At 39.1% G+C, this 13,448-nt stretch overlaps 6 protein-coding genes across 18 annotated transcripts in view; all 6 read left to right on the top strand.

Annotated features, from left to right (window-relative positions):
- The window catches only part of LOC127533978 (nuclear factor 7, brain-like), a 104,386-nt gene extending 97,172 nt beyond the window's left edge, over window positions 1–7,214 (top strand). Inside the window, exon 2 of the mRNA XM_051948120.1 lies at window positions 6,892–7,214. Coding sequence (XP_051804080.1) covers window positions 6,892–6,921 — 30 coding nt within the window. The 3' untranslated portion in view covers window positions 6,922–7,214. The remainder of the gene's footprint in view (window positions 1–6,891) is intronic.
- The window catches only part of LOC127533983 (nuclear factor 7, brain-like), a 187,299-nt gene that overhangs the window by 122,572 nt on the left and 51,279 nt on the right, over window positions 1–13,448 (top strand). The window contains exon 1 of one of the 4 annotated variants that reach the window (XR_007941885.1): window positions 4,440–4,530. The exons of the other annotated variants lie outside the window; for them this stretch is intronic. The gene's annotated coding sequence lies outside the window, so the exon portion shown is untranslated. Of the gene's footprint in view, window positions 1–4,439; window positions 4,531–13,448 lie in introns of those variants that run through there. 4 annotated transcript variants of the gene reach the window in all.
- Window positions 1–13,448, top strand: part of LOC127533977 (nuclear factor 7, brain-like) — a 192,361-nt gene that overhangs the window by 134,484 nt on the left and 44,429 nt on the right. For 3 of the 9 annotated variants that reach the window (XR_007941877.1, XR_007941880.1, XR_007941876.1), the window contains exon 2: window positions 6,841–7,058. Coding sequence is in view for 1 of the 9 variants with exons in the window: in XM_051948119.1 (XP_051804079.1) it covers window positions 6,841–6,921 (81 nt within the window). In the remaining 8 variants the exon portion in view is untranslated. Of the gene's footprint in view, window positions 1–6,840; window positions 7,215–13,448 lie in introns of those variants that run through there. The other 6 variants (XR_007941882.1, XR_007941879.1, XR_007941878.1 and 3 more) reach the window with 4 other exon arrangements.
- LOC127533979 (nuclear factor 7, brain-like) overlaps window positions 1–13,448 on the top strand; it is a 54,545-nt gene that overhangs the window by 2,634 nt on the left and 38,463 nt on the right. Inside the window, exon 1 of one of the 2 annotated variants that reach the window (XM_051948122.1) lies at window positions 4,443–4,530. The exons of the other annotated variant lie outside the window; for it this stretch is intronic. The gene's annotated coding sequence lies outside the window, so the exon portion shown is untranslated. Of the gene's footprint in view, window positions 1–4,442; window positions 4,531–13,448 lie in introns of those variants that run through there. 2 annotated transcript variants of the gene reach the window in all.
- Window positions 4,446–13,448, top strand: part of LOC127533981 (nuclear factor 7, brain-like) — a 59,524-nt gene continuing 50,521 nt past the window's right edge. The window contains exon 1 of the mRNA XM_051948126.1: window positions 4,446–4,530. The gene's annotated coding sequence lies outside the window, so the exon portion shown is untranslated. The remainder of the gene's footprint in view (window positions 4,531–13,448) is intronic.
- On the top strand, window positions 11,099–12,574 carry LOC127533985 (nuclear factor 7, brain-like). The gene has a single exon (XM_051948132.1). It carries the CDS (start codon window positions 11,114–11,116, stop codon window positions 12,494–12,496), a length of 1,383 nt encoding a protein of 460 aa, XP_051804092.1. The 5' UTR covers window positions 11,099–11,113; the 3' UTR covers window positions 12,497–12,574.

Here is a 13,448-nt window from a genome sequence, read left to right as displayed (position 1 = left end):
AGCAGCTGAGAGCTGAAGACGTCTCATTCCTGCTAAACCACAAGGCTGCAGTGGAAAGAGTCCAGCGCTGCCTCCTGCTGGAGGATCCACAGCTGCTCTCAGGAGCTCTCATAGACCAGGCCAAACATGTGGGCAACCTGAGCTTCAACATCTGGAACAACATGAAGGACATGGTCTCCTACACTCCTCTCATTCTGGATCCAAACACTGCATATCCAGAACTCATTCTGTCTAAAGATCTGACCAGTGTGACAGTAGGAGATGAACAGCAGCTTCCTGATAATCCAGAGAGGTGTAATTATTACTTGTCTGTTCTGAGCTCTGAAGGCTTCAACTCAGGAACTCACAGCTGGAATGTTGAGGTTGGAAAAATTAAAATCTGGCAACTGGGTGTGTCAGAAGAGTCTGTCCAGAGGAAGGGAGAGATAAAGTCTGGATTCTGGGGAATATCATTCGATAATGATAAATACTCAGCAGATTCACCGCCATCTCCCTCCACTGTTCTCTCAGTGCAGAAGAAGCTCCAGAGGATCAGAGTGAATCTGGACTGTAACAGAGGAAAGCTGTCCTTCTCTGATCTTGATACTAAAACACTCATACACACCTTTAATCAGACTTTCACTCAGAGGATGTTTCCATTCATTTCCACTGTTGGTAAAGTTCAGATTCTACCAGAGAAGGTCTCAGTGACAGTGGAACAGATCAGTTAGAGATCAACAGGATCAATGGAATCAGAACGTCTTTGTTGCTGTTTGTTCTGTTGGTTGGTGGAAATCTGAATTTTAAGGTGGACGTCTCAGTTTCTTTGATGTATAATTTACATTTTAACACAATAAGCCAGATAACAAATATATATCATGTAAAGAAGAAAGATCTGTGTTTCTATAAGTGACACGTTGTTTAAAAATAGTCTATTTTTCACTGCATTTAAATCACCAAAATATTCTTGTATCCTTAAAAAATGACTTCTTAAATTAAGAATAAGAACTTAAGAATATCAAATGATTTTAACTGGTATTCAATAGCTTTTCTGTGTTTTGTTAAATTGTAGATAATAACCAGTAAAATCACAGAAAAGGTAATAAATAAAAGGTTGACTGTTAAAAACAAAACAAAGACAAATACTGTAAACAATAAAATCTGTTTATTTTCACGGTTAATTATTTGGTCTTTAACAATATGTGACTGTAAAATTACAACACTTTCTTTCCTGTAGTTAAATCAGTTAAATATTAGAAGTCAGATTGTTTTTCTGCAGTTAGAGATCAACAGGATCAATACATTCACAGTGTTTGTTTGTTTTAGTTTTTCTCTTGGTTGTTTTTTTCTGAATTGTGTTTTTCTACTTTTTACATTTATTATCAGAAAATGGTGAGAATCTGAACAACTAAAGAAAGAAAGAAATATTTTACCTTCATTCTGTTATATGTTGGAACAGCATGAATAGATTTTCAGATTCATGTGGAACTTTTCCAGATTTAGTTAATTTTTGATAAAAATAACCAAGAAATTGTTCTTTAATTTGTATGAAGTTTCCATCAGTAAAAATGATTCATGTTTGATTACATTAATGAGAAATTCTTCATATTTAAATTCAGATTTATTGAAAATATTGGTTCAGTTGAAGTGTTTTCTGCTTAAGGTGGACGTCTGGGTTTTAAGGTGGACGTCTGGGTTTTAAGATGGACTTCTTCTTTTCAAGGTGGACATCTGGGTTTTTAAGGTGGACGTCTGGGTTTTAAGGTGGACATCTGGGTTTTAAAGTGGATTTCTGTGTTTTAAGGTGGACGTCTTTCTTTTAAGGTCGACGTCTTGTGTTTTAAGGTGGACATCTGGGTTTTCAGGTGGACGTCTGAGTTTTAAGGTGGATATCTGGGTTTAAGGTGGACGTCTGGGTTTTAAGGTGGACGTCTGGGTTTTAAGATGGACTTCTTCTTTTCAAGGTGGACATCTGGGTTTTTAAGGTGGACGTCTGGGTTTTAAGGTGGACGTCTGGGTTTTAAAGTGGATTTCTGTGTTTTAAGGTGGACGTCTTTCTTTTAAGGTCGACGTCTTGTGTTTTAAGGTGGACATCTGGGTTTTCAGGTGGACGTCTGAGTTTTAAGGTGGATATCTGGGTTTTAAGGTGGACGTCTGGGTTTTAAGGTGGACGTCTGGGTTTTAAGGTGGACGTCTGGGTTTGTGTTCAGGTTTTCTGTAACGCTGCAGATTGAAGAGCTGAATCTGTCTCTGATGATGTTTCTCATGTAACCTGCTCTTTCCATGGACTTGTGGATAACTGTGTGTGTCAGATAATAAAAGTGATGAAGGAAAAGACTTCAGATGAGCTGTCGTCATGTCTTCTCCTTAGTTTCACATCTGATTTCATCAACATGGACTGTTAATTAAACTGCAGTGAATAAAAAATGCAACTGTCTGACAATAAGATCAGAATCACCATGAAGAAACTTTTCTAAAAGGAAACTTTCTCAAACAGCAGCAGAGCTTCTATAGGAACAGACTCAATCAGACCGAATCGTTATTTTGTTTTAAAAACATTAAATAAATGTAATGAAGAGTCTCTTAAAGATGCTGATAAACAGGAAACAGCAGGAGATCAGTAAATCTTATAAACTATCAGTCAGAAAAAACGTCCATCAGCTTCACCTGCAAACTCCGTCACACACTAAGAGGAAAATTAACAATTTATTCTGAGCTTTCACAATGACCTCACACTTATTTTACCGTTTCTACAGCGTCAACCATCTGGAAATCATGCACAAAAGTGTCAAACATCTGGATGTTTGCAAATAAACATGTCAAAAGTTTGGACATTAGCAGACAAAGGTGTGGATTATCTGGATAAAGATGCAGCAAAGTGTCACCAACCAGGATTTGACTGCATTAAAGTGTCAGTAAGCTGGATGATCATGTTTAATTACTTGGATATTGACTCATAAAAGTGTGAAACATCTGGATATTACTGCATAAACATCGCAACAAACTAGATATCAATACAAAAAATGTCAAAAACCAGAATATTAGCAGACAAAAATGTCAATAACCTGGAAATTAACTCAAAAAATGTCCCAACAACATGAATTTTACTGCATTAAGATGTTTAAAACACACTGAAATGAGACACAAAATCATGAAAACAAGACACAAAATGACTAAATCAAGACACCAAATTACAAAAACGAGACATGAAATGATCAAAATGAGACACAACATGACAACATTTCATCAACACACGGACTGAGAGCTGCCTGACCGCAAGAATTCAACCTGAAAATCTGAAACAATCGAGCATTTAAAAAAAGTAGTTCTCCCATGAAAACTGAAGAAGGAATATTTCACATCCTACCTCAGTCATGATTCAAACTGATCACATTAAAAGCAGTGATGGTCGTTTCAACAACGGTTAGATATCATTAATTATAAAAACGAACATTTGAAACATGTTTACCTATAATTTTGTTGACAGATTCTCCCTGTTGTGTTGAACTACAGATGATAACCAGTAAAATCACAACAGAAATGGTTTTCATTTTCATGTTAATCGTAAAAAATCTGTTAGAATGTTTTAGGTGACAGTACAGTGAACTTAGAAATGCCTTTTTTAGAGCAGTTGCTCTCTCAGTTTACGTGGCAAAGAGCTCAAACAGGAGCCTTGACTGAAGGGAGAGATTGAGGTTTTCCAATAAGGAAAGGAAAGTGAGACTAATGTGTTTTTGTAAAAGTCTGCAGCAGAGTAATAAGTGAGCCACAGCTGTAAAGTGTATAGAATAAAACATGCTGCTTTGTGCAGTGTATTGTTACTGAGAAAATCTGTTCATAACACCTGCATATTCCTTCTTACTGCTGCAGACATACAGACACACAGTGAGGCTGTTGAGACACACTGCTGTTCACAGACACACCAGAAGTACTTCAGACTCACACAGCAACACACACAAGGTCCTCGTTTTGGAGGAAAACATTTATGCGAATGAGTAGATATTTTTCTGTGACTGTAACCGTTATTTTCTGCTGTCTGATTTCAGCTGAGATCTGTAAAATAGAGTTTTATTATTTTACATTGTGGTGAAACACAGCAGAGACTTTGTAGAGGTTCAAATGAAACAACTTTTAAGTTCAGTGTTAAATCCCACAAAGGTTAAATGTTTCTACATAACTCTGCTTCTATTACACACAGTACAAAAAATCATTCATGGTCACACCAAAACACTGACATTATAACACAAGGTAAATTCCTCTCTAGATAAATTAGAAAATGAACATTTTTTTTTTCAAAAATCATCACTTTCCTTTGATGACAATCAATGAGGTCAAGAACAAAGGAAATCCACTCCGGGTTTTCAGAACTACCTCAATCCAGTTCAAATAATCCACTTCTGGTTTTTCAGAAAACCAAAGAAGAAGCAGTCACAAGGAGGAAGTTCTTTTACATTGTTCTGTCTCTCTGAGGGAAGACACACTGAGGACTCTGCTGTTTGGTTCAGAAACGGAGGATTGAATAAAGAGAGAAGAAGCAGCAACAGACAGACGGTAAGAGTTTGTTTTACTTCACAGATAGTTGGGACAGTGAGAGCAGGACTGAAGGACAGAAAGTCTTCACTGCTGAATGAAAAACATTCAGAGAGAAACTTTCTGCAGCAGGAAGGAAACTGACTTCTTGTTTTTATGTGCTGACGCCTCAAATCATCGACTGCTGCCACAAACTTCATTTAAACCTTTGTCTGTTCTGTGTCGGTGCTGTTATTGTGTGACTGCTGTAAGCTGTGAGACATTGAAGAAGATTTTAGATTTAATAGAAGGAAATCCCTGCTGCCATCGACCTCTGAGCCAATCCTGACACTCTCAGTATGTTGCTTATGTTAGCGGCACCAGACCAAGGGGTAATCTGGACCGTCAGCAAAGATTACACAGACCAGGAAACACTGTGTAACCTGAAGTAAATAATGGCTGTGGATGAACAGAGAGAGGACCAAGTTAGTGTCTTCTTCATGGCTCACACATTTATTTCTGGGCTGTGCATGGACAGAGCTGACAGATAAAGTCTCTCTGATGGATCCACAACAGAACCAGATCACCACCTACTGACCTCAACGTACGATTACAGCAGTTCAGTCACAAACAAAAATTAGGGGTGCTAAAACCGTGAACTGGAAATAGTAACGTGTAAATGATTAAATGAGGCGTAATGTTGTTGGAATTGAGCTTTTCTGAAGAAAGGATGTTCATAATGTTTTGTGAAAAGATAATTCATTAAATGTGAACATTTTCAAAACGTACTTATTTGCATTAAAGCAAAGGAAAGATTTGGATTAGTGGTTATTTATCGGTACCAAGGGGCCTTCTGACATCACTGATCAATGTTAAAGTGCTGAGTGTCCTTCAGTTCCTGTTCCAGGTCTCAAATGTCCTTGGTCCTTATCCTCTCTGGTTTGAAAACAGTCTTATATATGGGCTAGTTAGTGGAATATAGAGAACTTTAAAACTGTCACTCAGCCAAAAAAGCAAAACATAAGAATGAATAAAAACAATTGAAACACATAAAAACAACCACAGGATTCCAAACTCTCACTCACTGCAGGTTGCTGTGTGTGCATGAACCCTCCAGAGAATCTGGACAAACACATTAAATCCAGCTGCTGACAGATGTGGGTCCACAGACTCTGTTCAAGCAGGAAAACCTTCTCAAGACGCTGAACTGTCAGAACTCTGTTGTTTAGGATTGAAGTGAAATCTGAATGTTTTGACCTCGACTCACTGGACTCTGTGTCTGCTGTGTTTTCAGATTCACTCACAGAACAAATGGATTCCAGATCAGAAGAGGATTTCTGCTGTCCGGTCTGTCAGGACGTCTGCAGTCATTCAGAAAAACACTTTAACCACAGATTCAGACCCATCGATGAAGCTGCACCAGAACACAGGAAGATACTTCAGGAAACTCTGGAGCCCATAAAGGAGAAGCTGAAGGTTTCTGAACAAGTTAAAGTGGAGTTTGATCAAACAGCAGAACACATTAAGGTCCAGGCCCGACACACAGAGAGGCAGATTAAGCAGCAGTTTGAGAAGCTTCACCAGTTTCTGATAAAGGAAGAGGAGGCCAGGATGGCTGCACTGAGGGAGGAAGAGGAGCAGAAGACTGGGATGATGAAGGAGAAGATGGAGGCTCTGAGCAGAGAGATAGCAGATCTTTCAGACACAGTCAGAGCCACAGAGGAGCAGCTGAGAGCTGAAGACGTCTCATTCCTGCTAAACTACAAGGCTGCAGTGGAAAGAGTCCAGCGCTGCCTCCTGCTGGAGGATCCACAGCTGCTCTCAGGAGCTCTCATAGACCAGGCCAAACATGTGGGCAACCTGAGCTTCAACATCTGGAACAACATGAAGGACATGGTCTCCTACACTCCTCTCATTCTGGACCCAAACACTGCATATCCAAAACTCATCCTGTCTGAAGATCTGACCAGTGTGACAAGAGGAAATGAACAGCAGCTTCCTGATAATCCAGAGAGGTTTGATTTTGACAACCTTGTTCTGAGCTCTGAAGGCTTCAACTCAGGAACTCACAGCTGGAATGTTGAGGTTGGAGACCGTAAGCGCTGGGAACTGGGTGTGATAGAAGAGTCTGTCCAGAGGAAGGGAGACATATGGTCTGGATTTTGTGGAGTAGGGTTCTATGTAGATAAATGCTATGCACGTTCACCACCATCTCCCTCCACTGATCTCTCAGTGCAGAAGAAGCTCCAGAGGATCAGAGTGAATCTGGACTGTAACAGAGGAAAGCTGTCCTTCTCTGATCCTGATACTAAAACACTCATACACACCTTCAATCACACTTTCACTCAGAAGATGTTTCTGTATATTTTTCCTGGTGGTAAAGTTCAGATTCTACCAAAGAAGGTCTCAGTGACAGTGGAACAGATCAGTTAGAGATCAACAGGATCAATAGATTCAGAACGTCTCTTTGTTGTTGTTTGTTTGTTGGTTGTGGACGTCTCGGTTTTAAGGTGGACTTCTGAGTTTTAAGGTGGACGTTTGGGATTTAAGGTGGATATCTGGGTTTTAAGGTGGAGGTCTGGATTTGTGTTCAGGTTTTCTGTAACGCTGCAGATTGAAGAGCTGAATCTGTCTCCGATGATGTTTCTCATGTAACCTGCTCTTTCCATGGACTTGTGGATAACTGTGTGTGTCAGATAATAAAAGTGATGAAGGAAAAGACTTCAGATGAGCTGTCGTCATGTCTTCTCCTTAGTTTCACATCTGATTTCATCAACATGGATTGAGAGCTGCCTGACTGCAGGAGTTCAACCAGAAAATCAGGAATAATCCAATACTTAGAAACAAAGTCCTTTGAGTCATATTTGATTATTATATTAATGTTCAAACTTACCTGTTTAGTTTAATGATTATTGTATTACATTATATTATATTATATTATATTATATTATATTGTTACAGTGAATTATTTTACATCATATGATTTTCCATATATTACATTATATTTTATAACTTAAAAGGTAAATTTTGACTCATGACTGTAAACATCAAATAAATCTGTGTAAATCATATTTACTTCACACATTCCTGCACTGATGAACTGATATAGCTGCTGGTCTGTAAAAGACACCAAAGATTATTATAATTATGTTTAGAGTTCTGTTTGGTTAACACTGAGTTCTAACAGGAATATTGATGTACAGGTTTTAGTTGTCATGTTTTTTTACTGTCTGTACATGTGTGCAGACAGGCTGAATATTCTGCTTCCTGAGGGACAGGTAACATCACTGCAGACCCACCACACCCTGAAATTTTTGTGGGTTTTTTTTCCGTCTATTGGGAGAGTAGAAGAAGACAGAAGTGTATTGGTTTGGGTCATGACTCTGATTCAGACCAGAGAACTTTAACCTCCAGTTCCAAACTTCTTTCTTTCATTATTGTGTGTAGTTGTGATTTACTCTATGATCTGATGCTGTGCTGCTGTTTCTCTAATGCTGCTGTTATGTGAATTCTCTCTGTAAAATATTCAGATTTCAGATTTCTTTGTCCCGTAGTACCCAATCTCTTTTTTGGTAAAATAGGATGAGAAGACTTTACATCCCATTGAATATAACTGTGCATGTGCTGAGTTATAACTGTGTTCAATATCGTGTCTGCTTAATCTGTTAGTGTGTGGGTCACATTTCTGCCACCTTGTTGTGTAGATCTATGTTTTTATAGAATAGAGATTTTTAGTGGAAGCTGCTGCTCTGTCAGAATATTTTAGGTGACAGTACAGTAAGCTTATAAATGCCTATTTATATCATACAAAAACAGACGAGATCCTCTTTATTTTCGGAAAACATTTACACACATACACACTCATACGACATCTGGGGACCTGCTTATAACCTCACATACACGAGCCTTGAACCCCAGTTGGAGGGTATTTTATGAGTTGTTTACACACATGCCAGACAACAAAACACACACACACACACACACACACACACACACACACACACACACACACACACACACACACACACACACACACACACACAAGGTATCCAGGTTGAAGGAAGTTATTGACAAACATACACACTTTAGGTTTAAGAAATTACCTCCTCGGGACCCGCTTATTCACCTATTGACCTGAAAAGTTTAGGTACCAGGACTGTAAACTTAAATTTGCTAATTAATTTCAGTTGCTCTACCAATTCAATAGGAGCTTTGATTTAATGGAGAGATTTAGGTCTCCCAGTGAGAAAAGGAAAGTGAGACTAAAATATTTTTATGAAAGTGTGAAGGAGAATAATAGGTGAGTTACAGGTTTATAATGCATCTCATAAAACATGGATAGTTAAAGGGTTGTGTCCAGCCGCGTTGCCAGACAGATTTCACTGGGGCACGTGCCCCAGTATTGATCTGCAGTGCCCCAGTAAAAACTTCACCAATAATAAAAAAATATATGACTTCGAAGTTTTAAGTCTACATAGCAGAGACTACAGCGCACATACGACTTAGTATGGTAATTCATTGCTACTGTATTCACTCCACTCAAACAATGTGCACATGGCTAATTAATATGGTAATTTATTCACGTGTAGCGACTTCAGCTGATCAACTGAAGTCGAGAGAGTGAGAGAGAGAGAGAGAGGGGGGGGGGGGGGGCGATGAGAATCACTGCGTGAGGTTGGTAACGTTAGCTGACAACTTGTTAAATATTTTTTTTGGATTTTGATTTGACTCGAACTGTAACTCCTAGATGGATATCAGAAAGTTATTCGCCCGCAGCAGGGATAAAGCAGCGAGGAATGAGAGAGGTAAGTGAAGTCCTAGCTAGCAAGGCAACATAAGTCTGTCTTCAGTTAATGCTAAGTTAGCTAACGTTATTCACAACGCCTCTCACCCCCTCCACCACACTGAAGGAGCTTTGAGCAGCTCCTTCAGTAGCAGACTGACTAACTAACTGACTAACTAACTAACGACTGCCGCCACCATCAAGGAGGGAGCACTACCACAGGCCATTCATACCTGCTGCTGTCAGACTGTTTAACAGCAGCAGCTCAAGGTCTTTTTCTGTGTATATATCACCTGATATATGTATATATGTGTGTGTGTGTGTGTGTGTGTGTGTGTGTGTGTGTACATATTTTTCTTCTTTATTACTTATCTTATCCTTGTATCAGGACAAACCATATTAATTTGCTGTACAAGCTTTGGGGGAATTTCCAGTGAGTTTCATCAGCATGAAACAAAATGTTGGTTATGGTCTGCTGGTTCTGCATCAATGATGATTTTGAGTAAGCTTGTGTTAGTTGACAGATACAGCCTATGGATGGTGCAGTGGTTCTCAAATGGTCTATCTTCAGGAAGAAAAACATTTTTCCCTATCATCAAGTCGTGAGCCAAATGTTTAAACCATCCAAGTTTATTTCACAGAAAAATAGCACAGACTTGTCTTGTTAATCGGTTTGTCTTTGACTAAAAGAATCTTGTTTTGTCACCAGAAAAATGGCTTCAGCTAAAGCATCTGGTTTTGTTGCAAGAAAAAATAGTAAAATTTCTGTATTTTTCACCAGAAACATTCCTATTTGCATTTATCAGTAATGGTTTAGAAGTCGAGAGTAAAGTGCACAAGTAGGCCAAATGCATTACAGCAGTACATTTCAGATGGTTAATCAAAGATCTAGACAACAACATAGTCTGGTATTATTGAATGGTTTAAAGAACTATTTAGGTTTTTTTATGTGAATAAGTGCTGAATATATTTTTTTTCTCGCACACTTTGTGCACTCTCATGAATGCTTTGTGCCCCAGCTGTGCCCCAGTACAGTATTAGGTCTGGTGACGCCCCTGGTTGTGTCATACAACGGCGTGTGTGAACGGCAGAGGAGCATGACAGGTTGAGTGTGGTGCTGATTTGTATAATCTATTATTACTGAAAAAAATAATCATATCACCTATATGTTCCTTCTCAACTTCATTCTATTCCTTTTGACACACAGTGAGGCTGTTGAGACTTACAAGGGAATAGCATTTCAAAATACAACCAGAGGAAACAGAAAACGAAGACAGAAAGTTCAAATAAATAAATACAAGACATTAACATGAAATTACAGAAAATATGGGGAAAGAAACACACGAGAAAATAGTCTAACAGAACACAAAAAACATTTAAAGACAAAATTTGCATCAGGCTTCTGCTTTCAGACAAATGAACACAAAACCAGCACCAGTCTTCATCACCGACCGACTCAACTAGTTTGACAACATGAAACACTTCAGCTGCCGTTTCTTACTGATGCATGATTCAGTTCTCTGGAATGAAACACACCCCAGAGTTACAGTTGAAGCAAGAGAAGACCTGTCACAAAGCTCTGCCCCTCACCTGGCTCATCTCAGACGAACCAGGAAACAGTTTGTGATTCTTTCTCAGTCAAGAGACACTCAGACGATCAGACGGAGCTTCATCGTCCTCAGACTGAGTCCAGCTAAAACACTGCTGCTTCCAGCTGCTGACACTCCAAACACTGAAGGTGAGTCTGAGCAGAAACACCACTCAGAGTCAAAGGAGCTTTCAGAGAACTTAGTGACTCACTGGACTCTGTGTCTGCTGTGTTTTCAGCTTCACTCACAATAAATGGCTTCCAGATCAGAGGAGGATTTCTGCTGTCCGGTCTGTCAGGACGTCTTCAAAGATCCTGTTCTTCTGTCATGTAGCCACAGCTTCTGTAGAGACTGTCTGAAGAACTGGTGGAGACAGAAACCAACACGGGACTGTCCAGTTTGTGAGAGAAGATCAATTTATGAACCACCTTGTAACCTGGCTTTAAAGAATCTGTGTGAGTCCTTCCAGCAGCTGGGAGCTCAGAGATCTTCAGAGTCTTTCTGCAGTTTACACTCTGAGAAACTCAAACTCTTCTGTCTGGATCATCAGCAGCCAGTGTGTGTCGTCTGCAGTCATTCAGAAAAACACTCCAACCACGGATTCAGACCCATCGATGAAGCTGCACAAGAACACAGGAAGGAACTTCAGGAAACTCTGGAGTCCTTAAAGGTGAAGCTGAAGGTTTCTGAACGCGTTAAAGTGAAGTTTGATAAAACAGCAGAACACATTAAGGTCCAGGCCCGACACACAGAGAGGCAGATTAAGGAGCAGTTTGAGAAGCTTCACCAGTTTCTGATAAAGGAAGAGGAGGCCAGGATGGCTGCACTGAGGGAGGAAGAGGAGCAGAAGACTGGGATGATGAAGGAGAAGATGGAGGCTCTGAGCAGAGAGATAGCAGATCTTTCAGACACAGTCAGAGCCACAGAGGAGCAGCTGAGAGCTGAAGACGTCTCATTCCTGCTAAACTACAAGGCTGCAGTGGAAAGAGTCCAGCGCTGCCTCCTGCTGGAGGATCCACAGCTGCTCTCAGGAGCTCTCATAGACCAGGCCAAACATGTGGGCAACCTGAGCTTCAACATCTGGAACAACATGAAGGACATGGTCTCCTACACTCCTCTCATTCTGGACCCAAACACTGCATATCCAAAACTCATCCTGTCTGAAGATCTAACCAGTGTGAGAGAAGGAGATGAACAGCAGCTTCCTGATAATCCAGAGAGGTTTGATGATTTGCCCTTTGTTCTGAGCTCTGAAGGCTTCAACTCAGGAACTCACAGCTGGAATGTTGAGGTTGGAGACAGTAAATTCTGGCAACTGGGTGTGATAGAAGAGTCTGTCCAGAGGAAGGGAGACGGAGATCCTGGATTTTGGGGAATGTTGTTCAATGGAGATAAATACTGTGCATGTTCACCAGCTTCCTCCACTGGTCTCTCAGTGCAGAAGAAGCTCCAGAGGATCAGAGTGAATCTGGACTGTAACAGAGGAAAGCTGTCCTTCTCTGATCTTGATACTAAAACACACATACACACCTTCAATCACACTTTCACTCAGAGGATGTTTCCGTACATTGACACTGTTGATAAAGTTCAGATTCTACCAGAGAAGGTCTCAGTGACAGTGGAACAGATCAGTTAGAGATCAACAGGATCAATAGATTCAGAACGTCTTTGTTGCTGTTTGTTCTGTAGGTTGGTGGAAATCTGAATTTTAAGGTGGACGTCTCAGTTTCTTTGATGTATAATTTACATTTTAACACAATAAGCCAGATAACAAATATAAATCATGTAAACAAGAAAGATCTGTGTTTCTATAAGTGACATTTGCTTAAAAATAGTCTATTTTTCACTGCATTTAAATCACAAAAATATTCTTGTATCCTTAAAAAATGACTTCTTAGATTAAGAATAAGAACTTAAGAATATCAAATGATTTTAACTGGTATTCAATAGCTTTTCTGTGTTTTGTTAAATTGTAGATAATAATCAGTAAAATGACAGAAAAAGTAATAAATAACAGGTTGACTGTTCAAAACAAAACAAAACAAAGACCAGTCAATACTGTAAATAATAAAATCTCTGTTTATTTTCACATTTAATCATTTGGTCTTTAACAATATGTGACTGTAAAATTACAACACTTTCTTTCCTGTAGTTAAATCAGTTAAATATCAGAAGTCAGATTGTTTTTCTGCAGTTACAGATCAACAGGATCAATACATTCACAGTGTTTGTTTGTTTCAGTTTTTCTCTTGGTTGTTTTTTCAGAATTGTGTTTTTGACTTTTTACATTTATTGTAAGAAAATGGTGAGAATCTGAACAACTAAAGAAAGAAAGAAATATTTTACCTTCATTCTGTTATATGTTGGAACAGCATGAATAGATTTTCAGATTCATGTGGAACTTTTCCAGATTTAGTTAATTTTTGATAAAAATAACCAAGAAATTGTTCTTTAATTTGTATGAAGTTTCCATCAGTAAAAATGATTCATGTTTGATTACATTAATGAGAAATTCTTCATATTTAAATTCAGTTTTAGTGAAAATATTGATTCAGTTGAAGTGTTTTCTGCTTAAGGTGGACGTCTGG

The sequence above is a fragment of the Acanthochromis polyacanthus genome, chromosome 5, assembly GCF_021347895.1.
Source record: "Acanthochromis polyacanthus isolate Apoly-LR-REF ecotype Palm Island chromosome 5, KAUST_Apoly_ChrSc, whole genome shotgun sequence".
In the NCBI taxonomy this organism is placed as follows: Eukaryota; Metazoa; Chordata; class Actinopteri; family Pomacentridae; genus Acanthochromis; species Acanthochromis polyacanthus.
The sequence above is the reverse complement of the archived record's forward strand: the minus strand, read 5'-3'. Positions and strand labels throughout refer to the sequence as shown.